At 36.7% G+C, this 27,101-nt stretch overlaps 1 protein-coding gene and 1 pseudogene across 1 annotated transcript; one reads left to right on the top strand and one right to left on the bottom strand.

The window, feature by feature from the left end:
- Nucleotides 1–1,254: 1,254 nt before the first annotated feature.
- LOC110710908 lies at nucleotides 1,255–3,759 on the bottom strand. The gene is made up of 2 exons (XM_021889251.1): nucleotides 2,992–3,759; nucleotides 1,255–2,622 (listed from the first exon to the last, which is right to left on the bottom strand). The coding sequence occupies exons 1-2, from the start codon at nucleotides 3,757–3,759 to the stop codon at nucleotides 1,255–1,257; spliced, it is 2,136 nt and encodes a 711-aa protein (XP_021744943.1).
- Nucleotides 3,760–17,941: 14,182 nt separating this feature from the next.
- On the top strand, nucleotides 17,942–21,359 carry LOC110710907 (annotated as a pseudogene).
- The last annotated feature ends 5,742 nt before the right edge of the window (nucleotides 21,360–27,101 follow it).

The following is a 27,101-nucleotide window of genomic DNA, read 5'->3' as shown; positions in this document are numbered from 1 at the left end:
CGACTTCCCTAACTACGTTTATTTGCAGTTAGCTTAGTTGTGATATTTTTGGTTGCATACGACTGAGGCACACCACACCTCCCAACCTAGAAAGGTGGTCCGCCACCACGTTCTCGGCCCCCTTCTTATCTCTCATTTCGTAATCAAAGTCTTGAAGGACCAAGACCCATTTCAACAACCTCGGTTTGGCCTCCTTCTTGCTTATCAAATATTTGAGAGTCGAGTGATCGGTATACACTATTGTCCTAGAACCAATGAGGTAGGTTCTAAACTTCTCAAATGAATGACTAACCGCCAAGAACTCTTTCTCGGTAGTTGTATAATTCCGTTGAGCATCGTTGAGAGTCTTGGACAAATAGTATATAACATGAAGTTTCCCATCCTTTCTTTGTCCTAGAACCGATCCAATGGCCTCGTCGCTTGCATCACACATTAGCTCAAATGGTAAAGACCAATCCGGTCCTTGGACTATGGGGGCGGTGCAAAGAGCCTTTTTCAACCTACAAAATGACTCATGGCAAGCTTCATCAAATACAAAATCTTTATCTTGCTGCAAGAGAGATGTGAGTGGCTTAGCAATTAAAGAAAAATCTTTTATAAAACGACGATAGAACCCGGCGTGGCCAAGAAATGACCTCACTTCCCTTACATTGGTAGGGGGTGGGAGTTTCTCTATGACCTCCACCTTGGCTCTATCCACCTCGATTCCGGCATGGGAAATTTTATGCCCAAGAACAATCCCATTCTCTACCATGAAATGGCATTTTTCCCAATTCAACACGAGATTAGCCATCTCACATCTTTCCAAACAACGAGATAAGTTAGATAGACAATTTTCATAGGTGGTCCTTCCAACGGAGAAATCATCCATGAAGACCTCTATCTCATCCTCAATCATATCACTAAATATTGACATCATACATCTTTGAAATGTAGCGGGAGCGTTACAAAGCCCAAAAGGCATCCTACGGTACGCAAAGGTACCATAGGGACAAGTAAATGTTGTCTTCTCTTGATCCTTGGGATCAATCGGGATTTGGAAAAATCCCGAATATCCATCAAGAAAGCAATAGAAGGCATGATTTGTAAGCCTCTCAAGCATTTGATCAATAAACGGTAATGGAAAATGGTCTTTGGAAGTGTTGGTATTCAATTGGCGGTAATCAATACACATACGCCAACCCGTAACAAGCCGGGTTGGGACTAATTGTTGCTTATCATTGACCATTACCGTCATACCTCCTTTTTTCGGCACTACTTGAACCGGGGATACCCAATCACTATGAGCAATTGGATAGATGATCCCTGCTTCAATTCTACCTTCGGAGCTCCCTTACCATTGGAGATCTCCTCCTTCTCTACCTTGAAGATTTCATGTGTTTGGAGCATCTCTTGGTCGGTGATTGTCTTCTCTTTCTCATCAAGTATTTCTTCATACAATTGCATCTCCTTTTGATCGCCTACTTCATTCTCATTCAACAAAACATTCTCAAGTAGATCATTAGAAGCATGCATAAGAGGGTATCTAAACTCATTCATCAAATTTTCAATTGTATCTATTCTAAAGCATTCATTACTAGAGGAGGGTTGTCTCATTACCTTATTCAAGTCAAATTCAATAGAATCATTGTCAACCTTCAAGGTCATCTTACCTTCTTTGACATCGATGATCGCTTTAGAAGTAGCTAGGAATGGCCTACCCAAAATTATAGGAATTCTTTCATCTTCATCCATCTTAAGGACATAAAAATCCACCGGAAAGGTGAACTTACCAACTCTAAGGGGGATGTCCTCTACTTTCCCTATAGGCAATTTTGTGGACCTATCCGCTAGTTGGAGAGTGATGTTTGTAGGTGAAAGGCTTCCCACATTGAGCTTTTGGTAGACCGAGAAGGGCATTAAACTCACACTAGCACCTAGGTCACACAAAGCCTTCCCCAAATGGATCTCATTGATAGAACAAGGAATGGAAAAACTACCGGGGTCTTGCAATTTGGTTGGTAGCTTACTAGAGAGAATGGCACTACAATTTGCGGTTAGATTAACGATCTCAACTCCTCTCTTTTGATTCAAAAGGTCTTTTAGAAATTTAGAGTAGTGAGGCATCTCCTTCATAGCATCCACAAAGGGTATAGAAACATGCAAGCCTTTATCTACTTCTAAAAACTTTCCGAATTGGGTATCAAGCTTAGACCTAGCAAATCTTTGAGGAAAAGGCAACCTCTCATTCCTAGGTTGGAGATTAAGGGGTAAAGGTGTTTGCTCTTTGGTGCTCTCCTTTTCGGGTTCCTTCTCTTTTTCTCTCTCACCCCTCTCATGCTTTTCGGCACTTCCTTCTAGAACCTCACCCTCTCTTGATGACTCATCCTTAACCTCAAGTCCTATCCCTTTATCGGAACTCTTCTCAATATTTAAATCACTCTCAATGATCTTCCCGCTTCTAGTGGTAATGGCATACATAGATTTGGGGTTGACACCTTGGCTAGGTAAAGAAGAAGAGGAAGAAGGGGAGGATGAAGAACTTGGTTGGGCAATTTGGGAGATTTGGGTCTCAAGCATTTTCATGTGTGCCTTAATTTGTTTCTTTTCCTCCTCTTGACTCTTGTTGTAGCTCTCTTGATTCTTGATGAAAGCTTGGAGCATGCCCATCATAGAATTCGGAGCGGCCTCAACTTGAGGAGGAGGTGTGTTAGAAATTTGGGCTTGTGGCCTAATTTGTTCAAAACCGGGAGGTCTATTTTGAGGCCTTCCATTTTCGGAACCGTGATTGGAATTAAAACGTTGTTGGTTGTTGGAATAGTGTTGTTGGTTTTGATTCCAATTGGGCCTTTGGTTTGAGTAACTTCTTCCATTGTAATTAGAAGAGTTCCCCTTACCTTGGCCTTGGTTATCATAACTACCACCACTTTAATTCCATTGATTTTGATTCCAACCTTGATTTTGATTCCAACCGCGGTTTTGGTTTTGATTCCAATTTGGCCGCATTCCAACATTTCCCTCACGGGGGACAAAATTCATAGCATTAACATCTTCAACATTATCATCATCATTTTCTTGGGAAGGGCTTTGATATTCATTAATGGACATGCATTGTTCGGAATTATGGTCATAGTTTCCACATATATCACAAAACATACAACCGGGAGGCATAGCATTGTAATTAGAGGGAGAAGAAGTAGAAGGATTCATACCATGGCCTCTCTTGGTAGAAGGAGAGGAAGTATTTTGAGTGCTTGATTTCATGAGCTCCTCCATTTGTTTCGCCATCTTTGCCATTTGGTTGGAAAGATTTGTGATGGCATTGGTTTGCTCGATGGATTGCACCGTTCCTTTGCTTGAAGTGGCTTCCCTCTCACCTTCATACCAATCCTCATAATTCCGGACCACATCTTCTATTATGCTTTCAACTTCGTCCTCTCTCTTGTTCATAATAGGGCCACCGGCCCCGGCATCTAAACTTGTCTTGCTTTGGGGTGAAAGGCCTCCATAGAAAGTTTGAAGAATTTGGTAGTTGGGAATGCCATGATGAGGGCATTGTCTTTGGAGTTCCTTGTACCTTTCCCAAGCCTCACATAGAGACTCACCTCCCCTTTGGCGAAAGCTTTGAATTTTAGAACGAGCCTCGGCAGTCTTCTTATGATTATTATAGAACCTTGCCGAAAATTCCGTAGTAACCTCATTCCATGTTGTGAGAGAACCGGGAGGCACGTCATTATTCAACCCATGCTCGGCTACTCCCATAAGAGAGAATGGAAACATCTTCAATCGAATGTACTCTTGGGTTACTCGTTGATCTTGATGGTGTCACAATACTTGAGAAATTCTTTGAGATTCTCATGTGGGTTCTCAAACTTACCACCCATGAATTGCCTCTTTTCTATCAAGGAGATGAAGTTAGGCTTGATTTCAAAATTGTTTGCTTGGGTAGTAGGAGCTAGGATCCCACTTTGAGAGGTATATGGTTTGGGTGCTCCAAGTTGCTTTAGTGACCTTTGATCACCCACGTTTCCTTGATCACCCATACTTTGTTGATTATGGTTATTGGCAAATGGGTTGGGATTTGAGCCTGTGGGTGATTCACTCTCCTCGCTTGAATTGGGTGAAGATGGGGTAGGGGAACTTCTCACTTCCTCTTGAAGTGGGTCTTCACCTCTCTCCCTTGCTTGTCTCCTCAATTGGGTTAGAGTACGCTCTAGCTCGTGGTCTATGGACACCAAAGGCCTAGAGCTATTAAGCCTCCTGTGCATATACAAAGCTAAGCAAAAAGTGAGCACTGACAAGACACAGAAAAACAACAGAAAGAAACGAATGAACTAGTCTCAACAAGAAAATATACACACAATGGAAACCGTTTCCCTGGCAACGACGCCAATTTGACAAAGGGTATTTTAGGTCGTTACTAAGACACCTCTATCAAATGATATTTGTGGTCCTAAACATGCAACTAAACGAGTATAGAGGCAAGTCAAGGGTCGAACACATGGAAACGATTAAGCACTGTTATCTATCTCCTAAAGTTAATCTAGTTCGGTCAAGGAAAATAGTGGATGAATTAATGACTAAAGAGTATGTAAAATTAGTTAAAATAAATGCTAGGGGTAGGGGTCGAACATGCTATGAAGTCAAAGGAGCTAGGCTTAGGGAAGTAGGTTTACATGCAAACCAAGCAACTCATACAAGGCAAAGTCAAGAGTACTCTCTAATCACCTATCGGGATTAAGAGCTTTCCTAGTTAACATGCACTTACACTATCGTCATAAGGCATGCAATACTAAGGTTAGACAATAATCAATCACCCAATGACTATTCCTAAATCACACTATCGTCATGATTTAATTCAAGTCACTCAACCTCAACATGCATATGGCCATAAACATGGAGTAGCCAAAAAGTATAGGCGCAAGGAAGATTTAATTGCAAGTATTCCAAACTAGCCTATCCTATCATACATCAAATTCAAAGCATGTCTCCACCAAACCCCTAGCAATAAGAAAACTACTCACAATCCATAACCCTAACTACAATTACACTAATCAACAAAGTAATTAAGAAATTAATGAGAGAGATGATAATTTCACCAATTAAACCAACAAAGATGGGAACTTTAAGCATATAACAAAATAATGAAAAGAAGCATACCAATAGTTTCATTCAATACCAAGTGAGATGACAAACACCAATAGAGTTCCAAAATGCTTCCTCAAAATACCCAAAGTAGCTAAAATTGATAAATTGAAGATCTACACTAAGATCTATGGAAGAATTTCCAATACAAGAAAGCTAAAATCTATGCTAAGAATGTTCCTCTAAAGAGTATGCTGAAAGTTTCAATATGTGAATAATGAATGTTGCTTTCTCTCTCCTCTTCTCTTCTTTTAAAATTTGATTTCAAGTTACGGACCGCAGCAGACAGGAGCGCCCGCGCGCTAGATGGTGACGCGGCCGCTCCTCAAGAAGCGCGTCCGCTCAAAAATGGGTGTCACAGGATTGGGCCAGCTCAGCATGCGCCCGCGCCCGCGCCCAAGGTGGTGCGCCCGCGCCTATAGTTGCGCGCCCGCTCCAAACTGCTGGTTCAATGCTTCGATCCTTGCTCTGGCTCCTTGTCAATTCGAACCGCAATCAATCTGCAATTACAAAATAGGAAGGCAAAGCGTAATACAACGAAGAGGGAGGGGAGCAAAGCCTACCTAAACCAAATAAAAACACATTACGCAACACATAGGTAGACTACTTAAATTAGGCAAAACATAACAAAAACACACTAGGATGAACCGAATTATTGCTAAAACTACTAGAAAGAACTACCCTAGGAGTGACAAAAATATCACTCATCAGTTGAACATCCACTTATAATGAGAGCACCACAATGTACCCACAAAGTTCAATTTTACTTCAAATTTTAGCACAATATTCCCTAACTTAACTCACTACATTACCTTACCCTTTTACCTCAAAATTCGATAAAATCGAATGTATTTTCATCAAAAACACGAAACCTTCTCATTTCTCGTGCTTGATCGAATGATCCAATTCTCATGAAATTGACCTATCAATCCAAATAGAAAACTAGTGAAATAAAAGAAAAACAAAAGAAAGAAATTAAGAAAACTAGAAATAAAAAGAAAAAGGGTTAGAAATCTGTGTTGCCTCCCGGGAAGCGCTTGCTTAAGGTCCTATGCTCGACCCTTCCTCCAAACCACGGAGGGTCAAAAAGCACCACCTTATCCAAAGTGGTGGAGAGGGAAAAATCATTACAAAGCTTGTGCAAAATCACATCACGAACCATGTCATCTCAAATCATAGAAACCGATTCAAACTGTTTAGACTTCATCTTCCTTTTGTATCTCTTGGAATCTCTCTTTCTCTTCCTTGATTTCTTATTCCTTGGATCCTTGAGATCCTCAGGTTCACCTCTTGAAAAATTATTTCCATCGTCCTTCAAAGAAAGCTCAAACCAAGAAGGCTTTTTAAACTCATCCTTAAACTTCGAGGGATCTTTATCTTCTTCACTAATAACCTGGCTTTCAACACTTTTAGGAACATCATCACAAGATACAAGCATATCATTAGTAGAAGACACAAACATGGAATCATTAATATTCTAAGACAATGAGTTTATACACATAATTCCTTGCACATAAGATAGAGACTCATGCAACGACTTGAGTTTAAAACTCGCCTTACTATCACCAACACACAAAGTAATCATGCCAGCTTTCATATCTATCAAAGTACCCGAAGTTTCTAAGAATGGCCTCTCTAGGATGATAGGAATGTTTTCATCTTCCGCAATCTCAAGAATAACGAAATCAACGGAAATAGTGAACTTTCCTATTTTGACGGGCACATCCTCAATTCTACCCTTTGGGAACTTAATAGAACGGTCTGATAATTGAAGGGTCATGTTGGTTGAAAGGAGCTCACCTAACTTGAGTTTCTTGAAAATGGAGTAAGGCATGATGCTAACACTAGAACCAAGATTACAAAGGGCATTTTGAAACAATTTCCCATTAATATTACAAGGAATGGAGAAATTTCCGGGATCTTTCATCTTTGGTGGCAAATCATTATGGATAAAGGCACTACAACACTCCCCCAAACTCACTGGTTCAACCACACTGCAATCTCTCTTACCGCTCAAGATTTCCATAACAAATTAAGAATAGTTATGCTTTTCTCCCAAAACATCGGTGAAAGGAATATAAAGATGGATTTTCCTTAGCATCTCGTTAAATCTCCCAAAATTTTCATCCAACTTGTACCTATTGAACCTTTGGGGATATGGAAGTCTTAGTTTTAAATTCTCATCTTGCTTCCTCTCTTTCTCAACACTCTTTACATTAGAGATATCACTCATCTTGCTAAACTCATCAATCATCTTTTTCTCTTGAACTTCCTCCATGCTCACACTCCTTGACACCTTGTTCTCATTTTCCTCACTTGACTCACTCCTCTTCTCATCCTCTTTACTAATCCTAGAAACTCTCTCTTCTAGCACTTTCCCACTCCTTGTGGTGATAAAATACACGAGTTTCTTAGGATCAACTCCTTGAGAGGGTAATAAGAAGGGCTAGCACAATCCTTCAAGGTATTGGCTAGCTAGATGAGTGATTTGGGTCTCAAGCAACTTATTATGTGTCATCATTTCATTAAACATCTTATCACTTAATGCCATGTAAGTGTTCAAAATCTTTGTTTGATTTTCAATGATCTCCTCTAAGGTAGTCTTGGAAAATGGGGGTTGAGAATAAAAATTATCACCATTGCCTTGAGGTCTTGGAGAAAACCCGGGTGGGGGTCCCCTTTGGTTGTTGTTTTTAAAATTTCCCCTATTTTGATTGTTCCAATTACCTCTGCCTTGATTGTTGCCAAAATTTTGGTGTTGGCCACAAAAACCATGAGATTGGACTTGATTTCCATACCCTTGGCTTTGGTTTTTATTACAATAACCTTGATTTTTATAGTTATCTTGGAACCTTGATTTCCTTGGTTCCTATAACCACCATTGTTGTAGTTATCAAAACCTCCTTGTTAGTGAGTATTCCTAGTCCCAAAATTCCTTGGACCATCATATCTTTGTCCATTATTATTGTTGGAAACAAAGTTCACTTGCTCACAATCAGATCATTGTTTTCAACATCATCACAAATTTCAAAAGCATTTGGACAATTAGAGGACTCATGTTCATAAGACACAAAAACATCACAAAAGACACAACCACTTGGCATATTATTTGAAGTAGAAGGAGGAGTAGAGTTAGAAGGTGTACCTCTCCCCTTAATATGGGAGGGAAGACTTGGTGCAATTGAAGAGGCACTCCCTAGCTTAGCCTTGATCAATGTCATCTCCTTCCCTAAGTTCGAGATTTGGGAAGACAAGTTATTGATCAAATTGAGATGATCAACCTAATAGACCGTTGAGCCACTCTTGCTTTTAGACTCTCTCTCCCTCTTTCCAATTCATGTAGTGACGAACTACATCGTCAATTATTTCTACAACCTCTTCCTCGGTCTTGTTCATGATCGGGCCTCCAGCTCCGGCATCAAGACATGATTTCCCTTGAGGGCTCAATCCTCCATATAAAATTGGTATAATTTGGTAAGTAGGGATTCCATATTGAAGACATTCTACTTGATACTCCTTGTATCTTTCTCAAGCCTCAAACAAACTTTCTCTAGGCTTTTGCTTGAAACTTTGGATTAGAGTTCTTGCCTCGGCGGTCCTCTTTTGAGGGTAAAAACGAGAAAGAAAATCCTTAGTGACCTCATCCCTAGTTCTCAAGGAATTAGGTTTCACTTCCTTGTCTAACCACTACAAAGCTCATCCGATTAGATAGAATGGAAGTAGCTTAAACCTTATGAATTCTTGAGAAACCCCATTGACCTTGATTGTATTTCAATAATTCTTTAACTTTTTGAGATGATTTAGTTGGCTTTCATGCTTGACACCACTAAATTGCCTTCGTTCAATCATTGTTATCATTGTCGACCTTATCTCAAAGTTATTGGCGGGTGTTGTTGGTGGAGCTATGCCATTCTCTGTAGACACCCAAATGTGTATCCCCAAAACCAAACCCAGTGATGAATACCTTTCATGTCATTTGATTATTGAACAAAGCGAAAGAGTGAAAAGTCTAGTGATGAGGATGTTTTTATTAAAATGTTTCTTCTTTCTGTTTTTGAAAATATTTCTTTTCTTATTTATGAAAAAACGTGAATTCCAATTTATTTTGGTCCATGATATGGGTCCAATAATAGTGTAGTTTGATTCAGTTTAAAAATACCTTTTCAACGATATATTATAAGCCCAATTCCGATGAATAATGAGGAAGTTATGGCCAAAATACTAAACTGGGCCCGGTTTGATTCTCACATACGACCCAATGATCTAGAGGAGGGCCTATTATTAGTTATCATTCCTAAAGATATTAGGATTTATTATAGTCTTCTACAATACTCTAGAAGATTCTCTTAAATCCTAATGGATTAAGGATTGATAATTATGTTTCAAAGAGTTTGAAATTGAATAAAACTACTCCTTTTGAGAATCCTTGTTTTGTACAAAATGAAATTTATTCAGATTTTGTTTTTGTGCCTCATAATCTTTATCCAAAATTTATATGGTTGGATAGATCTTGAAATTATCTTTCCAATGATATATTATAGTATTAATTACGAGCGATAACAAAAAAGATATGAATGAGATACGAAACTCTATCCAAAACTGACACCCTTCCACTATTTCGGCCATATCTGTTTATCTACAAAAGATTTTAATCTGATTCTGATCGGGTTAAAAATTATACTTTAAGAGCTTTCCAACAACATATTATATGCCTTATTTGGAATTTTGGATCAAAATATATGATAAAAACAAAATCAACAAAAGCTGTCTTGTAGCGCCGGACGACAGGCTTGTCGCGCGGCGACAGGAGCTGTTGTGGCGACATCGGCGTATTTTATTCCTTTTCAAACTTTGGTTTTTTTTTATCAATTCCGGACTGTTTTCTTATAAATAGCGTCCTTAGACCTCCGTTTTAAATCATCGACTCTCATTAAGAAATTCTTAATTCTTTCTCTCTCTCTCTTTCTAAACCAACCCATTTACAAACACAATTCCTCATACATTAGCACTAGACACACCTAGCCAAATTCGAAGTTTCCTTCGCTCTAGACGTGAAAGGTATGATATTTCTGAGGGTTTGGTCCCTAATCTCTATTTCAATTATTTAATTTAATTCTTTGATTTTATTATTTTCCTTAAAGTAACTAACGTGTGTATTTTGTTTTTAGAAAGAGATACGAGGCATCCAAGTAAGTACTTTAATTATTTAATTGATATTATGATATAGAAATCATGTTCAGATTGTTATTTTGATTCCTAGTATCATGATTAGAATATTTTTCCTAGTATCATGTTAGGATGTTTTATTGCTTCCTAGTATCATGTCTAGGGTGACAACAATAAGTTCCTTATATCAGGTATGATTAAAAGGATGCTTCTTATTTTCTTTCCTAATAGCATGTTAGTATCATGTTAGGGTTAAAGCTTTGATCTTTAATGTTTAGTGACATGCTAGAGTATGTTATTAATCTTGTTAGTATCATGCCTAAGATCTTGCTATTATTATGCTTTATTGTTAACATGATTATTTTTTAATTGTTATAATTATTATGATGATTATTATGTTGATTGATGATTATTATTGTTATTGCTTGATCACACCTTGCATATTTAAAGGGAATTGGTACTTGTAATCATGCTTAATAAGATAACTAATAATCTTGTTTAGGGTTAATTTGATTATAATTCAAGTGATCACCAATAATAGTTTTTTTTGTGCATTAATATTCAACCAACTTAGATTAAATAGGTTTAGGGTTAACCTATTGATTGCATGTTAGTCAGAAAGCGCACATGAATAAGAGAAGAATAAAGTAGAGGCATATTATTAAGGGCGGGTTTCATTCTCTTTTAGATTGGATTTGTACCTTCATCCCCGAACTTCCAGTTTTGGTTTTAGACCTATTGGAGTTGACGATCTCATGGATCGTTAAGGGGTGCAACCTTCACCCTATGGATGGTTTACAAGTTCTTAAAACTTGTTGGTGATTCTTTTGCTCTATCTTCCTTCCCTTTGGACGCCACCATGCTTAAGTGTATGATCACAGTGGGCTTCAAGTTTGGGGTAATGCTTGAAATATTCTCTACAGTTTTTCGAATCTATAAGCACCAGGAGTTCCCAACTCTTTCAAAGCAACTCTTAGATTAGCTCCCATGCTTCCTAGATCCTCTTCTTCCCTTTCTTGATGAATTTCCTCTCCTAGAAAGCTTAGACTTGAAGAACGATTAGCAACCCTTGTCCTTGTTATGGTTCTCTCAATTTCCGGACCAAATGGCACTAGAGTTCTTCATCTTGTCCTACGTATACAAGAACTCAAAGAAAATATCAACAGCACGGCTACAAATGTAGCTTAAAAGAGAAAAATCATTTTGTATTTTTTTTGAATAATGTGAAATAAACTCAACAACAATAGCAAACTACTACGCCATTCCCCGGCAACGGCGCCATTTTTGACGCGGGTTGAGACTAGATTGTTGAAACTAATCCTCCCACGGTCAAAACTAAATTTATAAACACTTAACCAACCCAAATACTAGTATAGCGGCAAGTCAAGGGAAGTAAACTATTGCTGAAGTTAAGCTATCTCAAAGCGTAATTGGGAATGTAGAATTGATGGGTGTCATAAATGGCACCCATTTGATGAGCATTTAGGTTGTTTTTACCTTCTTTTCATATCTTTCTTTCTTAATAAATTCATAGGTTTATGCATTTGGTCTTTGTTTTACCTTTCCTCTCTTATTTTGTAGCTTTTGTGCATTTTATTGGTTTTTCTACCCTTTTCTCCATTATTTGCTCTATTTTCGTGGTTGTAGGTATTGTACGAGGTCCTGGTCTTGATATTGGCGATTTACTAAAGTGGAAGATGCTTTTGGAACGAGCTCATAGTAATTAGAAAGCTCAAGATGCAAGGAAGTGGATTCCCCAAGTTCTAGCTCTTGCACTCTCAAGCCATGCTCTCATGAAGATGGGGTGTTGAACCCAATATCAAGTACTTTTTGGGACTTCCACTATTAGTGTTCATCATCATCATATCGCGCGTCCATTCGAAGATCTTAGTGAACGCACGAAGCCGCGAGAAGATCGAAGAAATAAAAGAGAATGCGGGCACCCAGCCCATGGGCGCGAGCGCGCAGCCTAGCCGCGTGGGCGAACCTCCTTGACCGCGCGGCCGTGCCTCCCTGGGTATCCGTCTTGCTCGTTTTTTGTTTGCGCCTCCTATATATATCTTTGTAACCCGATTTTTGGGGAAAGTTTTAGAGCAAGTTTCATTTTAGATTTAGATCATAATTTTAGCTTAATTGAGAGCTTGTCTCTCTAGTTTTAGGGTTAGTTTATAAGTAGATTTTAGAGAGAGAAAGTGAGGAATTTCAATGGTGATTGAGAGATTGAAGATTCAATGGTGACAATTGTGTTGGAGATCTTCTCTATTATCAATGAGCATTTCTAAACTTTATCTCATTTATTGCTTTGATTAGTTAGTTCATGTTTGTGTGATTTGATTTTGATGTTTGATCTTTGATTAGTGTAACTATTCTTCATAGATTGTTAGTTCTTAATTTCTTTAGTTGATTATTGATAGATTATAATGTTAGAGTAGTTGTTTGGCTAGAGATTGGGTTAAACTTGTATGATTGATTGATTGTGCTTAATTAGGGGATTGTTTTGATTAATTGTTGAGATTAAAGTGATAAATGGAAGTTTGCATGTGTGTAATTCGATTAGGCCTTGAGAATTATGCTAGATTGCATTGTAGTTTCTAATGATACGAACCATTGATTTAGGAATTGCAATTATCGATTGGGCTTGATTAGTGATGCTCCTAGTTAGAGTCTCTCGTAGTTGGCTCTAGTTTGACCTCTAGGAGATAGCTTGTTGACTCTTTTGATTGAGCTTGCCATTAGTCTTCACAACCATTGACTTGCATGTATTTCTGAGTTGTTACAATTCTTATGATTACTTGTTAATCCCATTCCTAGTGCTTTATTTGTTTGGTTTCTTTTTTTGGTAGCTAGTTAGTGTTCTCTCTTTATCTTTGTCTTCGGCCTAGCTTAGGCGCATTATTGAGAGCGCTTGAACATTACCGTTCCTTTGGGTTCGACCCTTGACTTGCCTCTATACTAGTATTTAGGTTGGTTAAGTGTTTATAAATTTTGTGTTACCAAGGGAGGATTAGATTCCACGACCTAGTTCCACCCCTCGTCAAAATGGCGTCGTTGCCGGGGAACGATGTCCATGTTTGACTGTATTGATTGCTTGATTCTAGGTCTTTATATATACAATTTTTTTATTTGATGATCCTTCCGAGAGAATTCAAGGAGGGTGATAAAGTGTTACTATTCAACTCACGACTTAAACTTTTCCCAGGAAAGTTAAGGTCAAGGTGGTCGGGTCCTTTTATTGTAAAAGAGGCCAATAAATTCGGTTCTGTGGAGGTTTTAGACGAACATGGTAACGAGTTTAAGGTTAATGGACAAAGACTCAAGCTATATATGAGGGGGCTACAATTGGTGCAGTTGATTTATTTCACCTAAGCGATTCCGATTCACTCTGAGTTTCACTGTGGTAAGAAGGTCGTGCGGGACCTAAATAAACCAGCGCTTTGCAGGAGGCAACCAGTATTTCCTGCTTTCTCGACTAGTTTTCCTTTTTCTTTATTTTTATTTTTATTTTAGAGAGGCGAGGAGAGTTAAATTTTACCTTTTATAAGTGTCTTTGTACAGGTATAGGTTCGAGAGGTAAAGAGACTAAGAAAAATTTGAAGACGAAAAGAAATCGAAGAAGAAGCTAAGGAAATCCGAATGGGCACGAGCCCCCGATCGGGCGCGCAAGCAAGGACAATCAACTCTTATTTCGCCCGATCAGGTGCGCATATGGGGTTGGAAATTCGAGCTAAATTCGCCCGATCGGGCGAGGGTGCCCGATCGGGAGCGCAAGTGAAGTTAGAAAATCAAACTTATTTCGCACGATCGGGCGAGGCTGCCCGATCGGGCGCAAATCGAGTGAAGGAAAAGAAATGTCGGGCGAAGCTCGCCCGATAGGGCGAGGCTTGCCCGATCGGGCGCGCCTATTTTTGGCCGTCCCTTTTAATTCTTTCCCTTCTTTCTTTCCTCACTTTCCTCTTCTTTCATCTTCTTCACTACTACTTTCTCTCTCTAAAACCTCCATTTTATTGCTGGAATTACAGGGTGTTTTTTTTTTAATATTATTGCAAGAAAAAAGGGAAAAAAAGTATACTGAAATGGCACCTGTTAACCAGTGCAAAAAAATGCTGCCACAAAAAAAAGGGGCGGGTTTATTTTTGGCACCGGTTAACCGGTGGCCAAAATAAATAAAGGCACCAGTTAACCGGTGCCAAAACCGGTTTATGGCACCATTTTTGAACCAGTGGCAAAGTGGGGAGTAATTGGCACCACCGACATTGTAACCGGTTCCAACCGGTGCCTTAAGCTGTGTTTTAACCGGTGCCTTTATGCTTTATTCTACTATAGTAATTAAGATGGATGCGGAATTTAGTGGGAGTTTCATTGTTTATTGCGTTTAATCACATAATTGCTTAACAACTTTGACTAGTTTTGATTAGGCGCGTTACTTAGATTAACCACCGTAATTAGTTACTAGTTTGCGTGAAATGTTTCATTGTTACTTGTTTTTCGTTGTTAAATGCATGGGTCATTCACTTATAGTGAATGGAAGAATGGAATGTATATTCTCTCAAAGTCTTTACAAAATGACAACTAGTGGGGCCCGATTAGGATAGAAAATACGTACTGTGTTCCGTTAAGTATTTTTCTATATCTAAGTACGGTCTACGAACTATTGCGTATTTTTGTACATTAATTTTTAGAATAGCCTAATCGTAGTTACTAGTAGTTGCATGAATGATGGTGACGTCTTGAAGACAGCATTCTTTTGAAGATGAAGCCTTAAAGTTGCAATGAAGACCCTTGAAGACTTGAAGATTCAAGGGGTCATGCTAGTTGCCAAATGCATCTTTTACTTATGTTTTCGATACATATTTATGCTTATATATATGAATGATATGTTAGATGCATGTTTAATATTTCAAAATTTTGCGATGATTTATTAAGTTCACTGAAATAAACCAATATAGAAACCCTAGGTCCTTAAAATATTGAGTAAAACTATTCATTACAACATAACACTTACCGAACTAATGTGCATAGTGATGGATTATGCCAAAGATAGGCATCACAATCTCCTAGGAACGTAAAGTATGTTGATGGGTTTTCCAAAGTAAGACATTATATACACGTTAATTTTGGTTAGACTCAACGATATTAGTAAGAAGTCCTTAGATATCGTGGCAAAAGAGATAAATCGTCATGAGAGTATTAGACGCGACGATTTATCAAACCAAGAATGGCTTGGAGCCATAAGCAAGGAAATGCTTACCTTAGAATAATAAGTCTTAAGACAAACCAAAGCATGCTTAATAACTTGTTTATTCTTTGAATCTTGGAATCGGCTTATCCTCGCCAAATAGGGACAAATTTAATCCTCGCCAAATAGGGACAAACAAGCTAGAGCATTATTTTATTATCTTGATAAATGGTTATACTTTGCACTTATATTTGTAGAATTATAAATCAAATTATATTGTTTTCAATGATTGGTAAAGGAAATATTTGAGAATAGTTCTCAAAGAACAGAAAATCATTTTTAAAATACAACCTCTCATAAATAACTTTTATATCCAACGCTAGTGGAAAAAATCTTATTTGTAACAAGCTATTCGTTACGGACATATGATTTTCCGTTACAATTAAGTCATTCGTAACGGGCAAATTCAATGTCCGTTACAAAAAAGTTGTGAAATGGGCAGGAAAAGAGTTATTCGTAACGGACAAATTGGTGCCCGTTACGAAAAAGTTATTATTCGTAACAGACATATTGATACCCGTTACGAATAAGTTGTTATTTGTAACAGGCATTATTCTTCCCGTTACGATTAAGTAACTAATCGTAACCAACAAATATTGCCCGTTACAAATAGAAAAGTCAACAGAATTTTGACCTTGTTATTTGTAACTAACATAGGGTGTCCACGAATAAAGTTTTAAAGTAAGCGCTAAATTTTTACTTTCCCCTTTCTCACTCCCTCTGTCAAAAAAATTCCTCTTTCTCTCTCCAATATTGAAGCAGCTCCCGCGCGTTTTGCTCCTCTCATTCTCACTCTTCTCCTCCATTGAAGCGCACTTTGAGTTCTCCATTATTGAAGCGCACTCCGAGTTCTCCATTATTGAAGCGCACTCCGAGTTCTCCATTGAAGCGCACTCCGAGTTCTCCATTAGTGAAGCGCACTCCGAGTTCTCCATTGAAGCGCTGTATGAGTTCTCCATTGAAGCGCTGTCTGAGTTCTCCATTGAAGCGCTCATAGTTCTCCATTAAAGCGTACTTTTTCTCTGTCCTCCCCCAATTTCGTAACCCTTGTTTCAGTTTGCTTAATTGCAATTACTTAATTATAGGTTTTATTTTTTTTTCCCCAAATTAATTGATTGATTTTATTATTTTCCATTTGTTTTGGGTTTTATTATGTTTTAGTTTAAAAGCCTTTGAATTGTTTTAGCTCTAAATTATTGTTTTCCGAACCTAATGTTTATTGTACATTCTAACAAAGTCCTCATAGAAGCTGCTCCAAGTTTATTGCTGACTAAGTCATTTTTAATACCACTTATCAGTTGAATGGAATACCATTAGTTAAAATAATGCAATACTTCTCCCTGCACTAGGAACTTCTACGTGCATTATTTTTGACTGTTTGGTGGATTGTCTAAAGTGAGGTTGAAATGTACTGGTATTTTTTTGAATATGTCTTGCAAAAGATTTGGCATCTAAGGAGGGATTTTCTTTATAAAATTGCTAATTATTTTGTTTTTTCAACTGATTTTAGATTAGGAATGTAATGTAGATTCACTAGATTGCATGTTTATAGTTTTATATGGAAGGTTGGCTTATTTGACTAGTACAATAAAACTGGCAAAATTAGAATAGATTTAAGTTTGCTTGTAGCTCAAGTAGTCAACCTATGGTTATCCATGTTTTCAGTCTTTTCACTTCCACATTGAAATGAACAAATAGAGGACATAAGAGATTGAGGGATGCCCTCAAGTGCTTTTGTTTAAAAAACATGAAATTCCCTATAAATTCCAACAATAATTATTATTATTATTTTTTTATATTTTGGTTGGTTGAACCTTTTGTGCCCTGCTGTCATTAGCTTATGTCTTGCTTACTGTCACATTCCGAATCTATTTTCTGATTTGTACTGCTATGAATTAGCATTTTTGGAACAGCGTATTAGATAATGCAATATATATATATATATATATATATATATATATATATATATATATATATATATATATATATATATATATGTTAGTGAGTGAATTAGAGGATTAATGTTATGAATAAGATAAGAATAGGGAGAGACTGTTATAAAGAATACTATTTAAAGTTTTTTTTTGTTCTTTTTATACAGTTTGGGAGAGAAGAAGCATCTCGAAAGCTTGTATTACACTTTATTTTTAGCTTTTAATGCAAATTTCTATCAAAATTCTTCAGAATTTCTGCAAAAATTTCCAGTTCATAACATGTACTCATTTGGCTCTTAGATTTTTGTTTTCTGAATTTGTCTCATTTAAGTGAATTCATGGACTTGACTAACTTGGGCTAAATGCTTCCATGAATTTTTTAGTTGGTTGTGTATGTTTAAATTCGTTGTCCATTTTAAATGATTAAATAATGTTGGTGTTTCATTATTGAGTTTTGCACTATGATAGTGGACACTAACTATTTTCTTTTGGAAGGATTAAAGAGGATGATAAGATGATACAAGCCGAGGGTGTCGAGTCACTTTCAGAGGCAGAGCTTCGTCAAGCATGTAGAGATAGAGGTTTACTTGGTTTGCTTTCTGTTGAAGAGATGCGTCAACAGGTTTGCTCACAGTGCTCTACCAAATTTATTTTTGACTTTTAAGTGGATGATGCACTACTTGTGTTGATCTTTGTTTTAATCTAACCATTATTTATGGTTGCAGTAGATTTGTGCCTTCCTGAGTGAAATGATGTAATTTTGAACCCTTACAAAATGCTAATCTTATGATTTAGAATAATTTGTGCTTGTCAACTAATATTACCATGGTGGTTCTCGGCTATCTATAGTACGTGTTTCTGGTCAATGTTCATTCATTCAAGTTTTCATGTATGTGCAGCTGCGTGATTGGTTGGACTTATCTCTCAATCACTCTGTTCCGTCATCTCTTCTTATTCTTTCCAGGTAGGCAGTGTTTTTCTTGGAAATTCTTCTGGTTTATAAGGAATTTCATCACTTGATGTTTGTTTATTATATATTAAAATAAAGCTTATTAGCGCTAGTTCCCAACTTTGTGCGCTGATCTACACTTCTTTTGGCAGAGCCTTCAATGTGTCTGGAACAATCAAGCCTGAGGAAGCCGTGGAGTTTGCTACTTCCTCTTTGCCAGATTAGGTTGTTGATACCATTGGAGCAACATCTTTGCCTTCTGAGGATGCAGTTTCAGAAAGGAGGAGAAAGTTAGAGTTCCTTGAAATGCAGGAAGAAATGATCAAGGTTTTAGTCCCTTTTACTCCGAACGTATTAGGTTTTAAAATGCTAAATTTTACTGGCTGCTCATTCCTCTTTCTAACCTTCTGAACACCATGTAAAGCATTCCCTATGCTCTCTCCTTTAGGCTAAAACCTGCTTCACTTGTCTGAGGATAAATATATTAAAGTTTATTCAAGTATTGGGTTTCAGACTTCAATAAACTTATGTTCTAACTTACCAAATTGTAGGAAGAGGAGAAAATGAAAGCAGAAGAAGAAAAGGCGAAACTTAAGGAGTCTACTGTTAGTGAAAAGGATGTTGCCTTGGAAGAGATGGTGGATGCAACTAACAGGCAAGCATAAGATTACGAAAAGGCTGCATTGTCAGAAAGACGATCAGCTTTGTGAGCTCAGTCGTGCATTGGCTGTTCTGGCTTCCGCATCAGTAAGAATATTTTGGTGCTAGATGTATTACAACGAAGCGTTGTATTGTTGTATGTTACTAATTTTTGCTATATTTTACTTTCGTTAGTCAGTGAGCAGGGAACGGGAGGAATTCTTGAGACTTGTGAATAAGGAGGTAAGTGAACAGTTGGAACTAGTTTCTTCAAACTAACTTTTCCACCACTTTAGGACGCAGGATTTATGTCTCTAATTCTCTTCTCCAGATAGAGTTATACAATACTGTGGTGGACAAGGAGGGCAAAGAGGGGGAAGCTGAAGCTAAGGAGGCATACAAAGCTGTCCGGGAGGGTGATGAAAGAAGAGTTAGATACTGCTCAAGTTTCTTCAGCACTGATAAACAAGGTCTGCACGAGTTTTAATTTTTCTGATCCAGATTCTCTTAAACTAGATGATATTATTCCATTGGCTGATGCATCTGTAATTCTGTTTATTTCCTGTACCTATTGAATTACTGGGATTCTTTTATTTTGCTGTATCAGGTGGATGCTATTCTTCAAAAACTTGAAAAAGAAATTGATGATGTGGATGAGAAGATTGGTGGTGAATGGCGATTGCTTGATAGGTATGCTATTGAGATTATTATCTGGCAGGTTTTAGTTAGATTTTTATTAGCCTGTGGAGATCTTGGAGTACATAACTATGTTTTTATATGGATTGTGGCTCTCAAGCTAGAACAATGACGAATTGTTTTGACATGTGGCTGACATTCATCCGTGTTTTACTCTTGATGTTATGATATCTGGCAATAATAACGACCCCTAAATCATGGACTTGCTATATAGAGAATTCCCACCTCCTGGCCCCCTCCTGGTAATAGGAACCAAGGGCATTATTAACTGCAAATCTCTTGTGTAAACATTGTTGAATGATTGAGCTAGCCAATATGAAATTATCTAAATTATGGACTTGATCTATATCGAGATTTCCCACCTACTGGCCCCCACTCCCCTGGCTAGAAACCAAGGGCTTAATTGCAAATCCCTTGTGTAATTTTGTATACATTGTTAAATAATTGGACTTAGTAATGTACTTGTGATATGCTGTTATTCTAAGCTAGGCAAATTCCAGCCTTACTTTTTTTGGGTATTTTATTTGTATGATTGTAGTTGAGGTCTTGAGAATATTGAGTCAGAAATTCTTTTGCATTAGTGAGGTGGAACTAGTTAAGGCACTGATATAATAAGGCCGTAGTGTTGTTTCACATGTTTGACTCTCTTGCACGGACTATTATATTTCTTTATATTTTCTTTATGTGTAATCTTGCTCTTGTATTATATGACCTTTAGTTTAACTGCTGCATAATAGAGACAATGCTGATATTAGACCTGTTTCTTGACATCTAGGGATTACGATGGGAAGGTGACTCCAGAAGAAGTAGCTTCTGCTGCTGCATATCTGAAAAACAAAATTGACAAAGATGGTATCCAAGAGCTCATCAGCAAGCTGTCAAAAGACAGAGGTTCGTTTAATACACTCCCTCCGTCTCTAAATCTAAAGTTCTAAACTACATATCTGTTTCAAACTATCTGAATAGTACGTAGTATATCACTTTCTAAAATGAGAGTGTAATTTTTAAACCTACCTAAATTATCCTATACCGTTCTTCTATATTATTATGTTGTATATTTTGAAATTTTTTATAATGAAGGCTAGCTGTAGTATATTTACTTCTAAGTTTTCAAATAGCCTAAAATCAATTGCAGCCCCTATTATTTAGAATGAAGTGTGATATTTTTAACATATACTTCGTATAAGCTAGGAGTAGGGATCGATTTTCTTTCCTAGCATGAAAGTGTTATTAGTTGTCATGTATGAGTGCTCTTAGATCTCTATTAATTTGGCACTAACATTTATTGTACTAGAAGACATCTTTAAGTTGGTCTGACCCAGTTCTTTTGCTTTACTGATTCTGTGTGATTGTTTTTATCAGAGGGGAAGATACTTGTTGAAGACATTGTTAGGCTAGGCAGTCAGAAGCATGGTGAGGAAGCTGAATCTGAAAGATGAATAGATTCAAGATTTATCCACTTTAGAAGTAAATATTTATTGAATGCTTAACTATTAGCTTAGTTAGAACAACGTAATATTTTTAGTGTTGTTGTATATGTTGGATAAATTTATACAAGTTTTTATTTGTAATGTGTTACTACTTCAGTTTTTATATTACGTCGTATTAATTTTTACGAAAGATTGTTCGGTATAATTGCTTTTTACAGGAACATGTATATTATTACAGGTTTTAATTAATATATATTAATTATATATAAATACATGCTGTCGAAATTAAATAAAATGAAAATTTAATTTAATAATTATTTGTAACGGGCAGCAAAATTGTCAGTTACAAATAACCAGTTATTCGTAACGGGCACTTTTGTTGCCCGTTACAAATAAGTGTTAAATTATATACCATAAAACTCTATTCGTAACGGACATTTAAGATGTTAGTTACGAATAATCACTTATTCGTAACGGGCGTTTTATGTGCCCGTTACGAATAAGGACTTATTTTAATACAAAAAAAAATTTATTCGTAACTGACATTCAGATGTCCGTTACGAATAACCCCTTATTTGTAACCAACATTTAAAATGTCCGATACGAATAATGGGTTATTCGTAACGGACATCTAAAATGTCAGTTACGAATAATGGGTTATTCGTAACGGACATCTTAAATGTCAGTTACGAATAACTCATTATTCGTAACGGACAGTGCCCGTTACGAATAACAATGGCCATCCGTAATGGCCGCATACGTAACGGACGCTGCCCGTTACGGATGGCCCCTTTTTGCCCGTTACGGATGAGGATTTTTCCACTAGTGCAAGTCCTTAATGGACATCATGTATTCATAATACTAGGTCGTTTTGATAAACCTGAAGTATCGAGTTGAAAATTAAAATTGTCAGAAGTTGAAAACCAATATATCTTTTTGCTTCATACACTAATGAGTACAACTCATTGATATAGTAATTCAAGTACAAATTATAAGAAAAGATAGAACTTTGTTGTACAGCAGACTAGATGCTTAATTATGCCAAACAAAGTATAAAAGTCAAAATACTTAAATAAATGGTTCTTAAAGGTTATGAGACGATGTATAGTAAGAAATATAGAAAACAAGGAACAAAAAAAAGGAATGAGTTCCATTTCTACCAAAGAGTTCATGTTATTGTAATTAACTTAGAAACTTGTCATCTTCACAAATATCAAATACTGCTTGAGTGTTCCAATTTAAAAGTGACCTCAAACAATTGAATTAAAGCTAAGTTATTGACTTACATGCTTATAATGAAGCAAGAAGTTCTACATCAGTTGTAAGATCGTATACATGATTTAAAGACCTTTTAAAACTAAGGCTGGAACAAATGATGGTTATTATTATGTTCCATAATCAGCAAACGATCCGTTTACACACGGAAAGACTAACATTCAAAGTAAAAACCGATAGTTACAAATTAATTTGAATGTCATGATTGTCTAAACAATGAGTCAAATGTGCTTTATTATAAAAAAAAAAAAAAATCCCTAACATGAAAACTCACAAAGTTCAAGTCATGGGCATGATTCGTGTTCCAACATCTTTAGCAATTTCACATTGACAAGAACGTACTCAAGGATCTATTAGAGAGGCTCTTGATAGTTGGTCGAATCAGAATCATTATAAGGAAACCAAGTCTTACTTGTTGAAACCGACAAAGTAAAGAGCTATTGTTCTTGGTATAGACAATTAAACTACAAAAGCTAAAGAGGATTTAATTACTTCAATGTTTCACAAGAATTTGAAATAATATTGCTATATTCATCAAATGTGAACAAACTTGACCTTGAATACCTCAAAAGTTCAGTGAAGTACAAAATCGACTTGGAAAGATATAAAAAAAACGTCGAGATTAAATCGAGCAATGTTTGATTGAGCCAAGCGTGACCATCTCAAAGTTAGAAAATTGAAATTTTCATAAATAACTCCACAAAGAGCATAGTATGTCTTTACGGAGACCTTGATGCCATTTGAAAATGACTCGAACAATGATGGATCACATCCCTTCATATAAAGCTCTTAAAGATTTGCACAAAAGACTAATGTTACACTAAACAAAATATCGAAGCGAAGAAAGGACACTATATTCAATTATGGATAGAATTAACTTGTAAACGTCTTTTCAAGTATATGTCTACGGCTCTTAGCATTAGTGAGAGCTAGGTAACTCAGTGGGAGCATAATGGCTCAATAAAGGATAAGATAGCTCAAGTGGGAGCTAATGGTTTGTTTCACAACGAACTTTTACCCAAAGACAATATACATGTCTCTTTGTAAACATTTATATAAGACTACGGGCATTACCTCCACAACCAATTGAGAATATAGTATTTATTGCTCTAAGTAGTGTCTTTTTGAAACGTAACACATTTCCAAACGACAAGTGGGAGGAAAATGAACTCGATGACCATCGAGATTAGCAACAAATTAGAATTCAGAATCTTGGACATTTTTAAAAAGTCTTTGTGAGAATGAATCTCGGAAGACTTCAGAAGCGCTTCATGAAGATGATTGATCAAGAATACTCAAAATGACTTTACAAGCCTTAAAAGAGAATTAATTACTCACAAAACTCCAGAAATGTTGGAGTAAGATCTACATAATCAAAGGGCTTCAAAAGATCCTTGAAACTTGGTGTTTGATGCAATTACCCTTCATAGGTATATAATTAACTAAAGAATTGGATTGAATCATATAAATTTCTAATAATTAAGAAATAAACCTAAGACTTACAAGCATACTATTTACTATTAGATAGTAAAGGAATAATATCTTGTAGGACAACTACGACAAATCCAAATTTCGAGTAATGAGTAGAAACCATAAAATTCAAAAAAGACTCCATGTTTGAAATTCATGTTTGAAACTTGATTAATTTGCATGAAGGGTAAATAACGCATCAATAGCAAATAATTTTTCAAGGAGAAAACTAACAAATGTGGAAATGTATATGCATACATAGCTAGATTGGTTGAAAAGGATACAATCAATTCACGGCATTGATTTTAATATCGGAATGCTCAAGTCTTTTCGTGATTATTCTAGCAAAATTACACATATGAAATATGGAAAAATAGATACCACAATCGCCTTCCGAAATAGGATTTATGAAGAGACTATGGAAATAGTCTATGGGTTTTGATAATCTGAATAATGCTAGATTTGAAACCAGGATCAAGAAATCCATTATGGGATTAAAGGAAGAATTACATATTGGAAGTGGAACGTGTTTTCTCAAAGGATAGGCTTATGGAGAAACATAGAAATACTTATGGATAAGAAGTTTAATTAGTGGGAGCAAGAGTCAATCTTGTAAGGTCCAATAAGAAGTTTATGAACTCTTCTAAAAATTAACTATCAAATGCTAACTGCTTATATTTAAAAGTATTTTCAACAATAAACTAAGCAAAAGGTAACACTTAGTACATATATGTGTAGACACCCAAATGTGTCTCTCAAAGGAATAGTGTCCTTCGAACAAGTGTATTATTCTGATAGTGGGTTCAGAATTATTAGAAAGCTAATATATTCAGTAAGGTCAAGTGATCAGAATGCTTGGGTGGAGGCCGCTTCCGATCAGTAATATAAATGCATAATTAATATTACAACATAATCTTGACTTAACCCTTCTGGTCAAACCCAAGTAATCAACAAACCGACACGACAAATTAATTCGGAAGAAATTAATGAGTTGCCCGAGTAACTAATATTTAGACGTCGGAAATTCGAGCTTGGAGCGTCAAAACTGAGCGTCGGAGAATCTCAAATGTCGAGCCAAAATTTACGATTTGGCAAGACGGGAAAATGCTTCAAGTAACAAGTAAAATCTTAGCCACGCGAAAGGCTAGAAGAAGTGCGCCAAATAAGAGCGTGCCACATCGCAGCGTGCCATGTGACAGCGCGCCACGGTGGCGGCACGTGTGGCAAGGAGTCGTGGACCCGGGTGACGAGTCATGAACACGGACCAAAAAAAAGTGGCCCAACTGAACCCAACTTGGGGCTCAAAGTTGGGTGACACATGTCACAATGCATATGAGTTGTCTAGGGGACCAAGTGGGAAAGTGGTCCTCACCTAACCATGTGACACTTGTTAATTGTTCCTTGATTTATTTAACTAAGGGTTGAATTCATCAATCTTTCCATGTGGGATCTTTTTTGTGAAAAAGTCCAACATTGAAAGATTAGTGGATTTCACAAGCTATCCTTCCTTATAAATAGCCAAAGCATGCTTGAGAATTCTTTGCTTGAGTAGGAGTTTAATAGGGAATTTCCATTGCAAAAACCCTTGAACTCATATAATATTTGGGCTTTGGTCTGGCCTCGCTAACTCCGGGGCAACAAACCTTAAAGTCGGTAGTCGTTTTGCGGGTGGATTTCCGTTGGAGGCCTTCGTGTTTTCGGGGCTTGCTTTCAAGTAAGATTCTAATTGGTCGGGCGAACCACACGACAAAGGAATATTTCCTATTTTGCCCTTTTGTGTTTATTTTATGCTTTAGTGATATTAATTATTGCGAGCGTGATCCTTGCCCCGCTTGTTTATTTTTATTATCATATTTTTCTAGGTATTTTTATGGCTTAATTTTTTGTTTAAAAGTTGCTAATTAGATTAGTAGCTCATTTTTATCCATTTTAACCTCGTATTAGAGCTGACTTCAGCTCCCGAACCCAGATTTCGACCTAAAAAATAGTGAATTTTGGGTGAAAAAGGCGTTACGGAAATGGTTTCACTCTTTTAGGACTCGATTTTTAGCCAAAAAACGACAAGAAATGCTTTTTTCGAGGGGTTTTTCGTTTTTACGAAAATTTTTAAGTCTTTCTAACCTTGAAAACTAATTGCGTATTTATGGTGGTTATGTAATTGATTCAATACATATTTTATATGCAATTTTAAACCTCTTTAGGCATGATTACTTGGTGGTAATTTGTATTTGAAAGCTTCGTTTTATTTTTCACATAATTACAAATTAATTGCATTAAGTGTGAAATTTTTGTTTTTGAGGCTTCTAAAGTGCAAATCAATCTTTAATTATGTTAACTGATTGAAACTTTAAAAGCTAATAAATTCCATGAATTTTATGTTGAACTTTGTTTAATCATTTTGGTTGATTGGAAACATAAAGTTTTAAACTTTGTGATAGAAATTTGTTTATCTTCATATTGGAAGATATAATTTTTCAAGGATTCACAAGTGTTATTAGTTTGACTTTTCATTTGAACATTAAAGTTCATATTTTTCCAACTCCCTCTTGCTTTGTCAAAATCTCAAGATTAATTTAAATTGATTAAATTAATAGTGAGAACTTGCCTTATTTATGTTGTGGCACCAAGTTAAACCAATTTAATTTAAGAATGGTTATTGGAAATTATTTTGGTTGAATGCACTCTGATAAATTTAATTCAAGTTAGAATTGTTTAAATTTTTCATTTTTTGCTCATTGAATTAGTTCTAAATTTAAATTATAAATTATAATTTTTTCACGCAAAATTAGGATTGAAATTCCAAGGTTATGGCACGTAAAACGAGGCAAATACCTCACTCGGCTAGCTGGGCTGCATAGCAGCCCACATTTGGCTGCCAAGGAGGATGCCCCCTTGTTGCATGCGTGCATTGCGTGGCTGCTTCTCACTGCCAGCATCGTGGCGCACCAGCCAGCAAGCGGCAGCAGCACGACATAGCAGCAGCATGGTACTGTGCGCGCAGTGCTTACTGCCATGCTTGGCTAGCCACGACTGTTGCGAGCTTGAGCGAATGTGTGTATTTTGTGTTGCTTGGTGCGGTAAAAGGTGTGTGAGCTATGATGCGAGGATTGCGATGGTGCGTATAGCTAGCAAATTTATGTTTTGCATGGTAAGTAAATAAGGATAATATACCTAGACATTGT

Source organism: Chenopodium quinoa, unplaced genomic scaffold, assembly GCF_001683475.1.
Source record: "Chenopodium quinoa cultivar QQ74 unplaced genomic scaffold, ASM168347v1, whole genome shotgun sequence".
Lineage (NCBI taxonomy): Eukaryota > Viridiplantae > Streptophyta > Magnoliopsida > Caryophyllales > Amaranthaceae > Chenopodium > Chenopodium quinoa.
This window is presented reverse-complemented; position numbering and strand designations above follow the sequence as displayed.

Coding starts and splice junctions, on each gene's coding strand:
- LOC110710908 (XM_021889251.1), bottom strand. CDS start 3,759: ATGTTTCCATTCTCTCTTATGGGAGTAGCCGAGCATGGGTTGAATAAT. Junction 2,623..2,991: donor TTGTCCCCCGTGAGGGAAAT/GTTGGAATGCGG, acceptor GCTTTCATCAAG/AATCAAGAGAGCTACAACAA.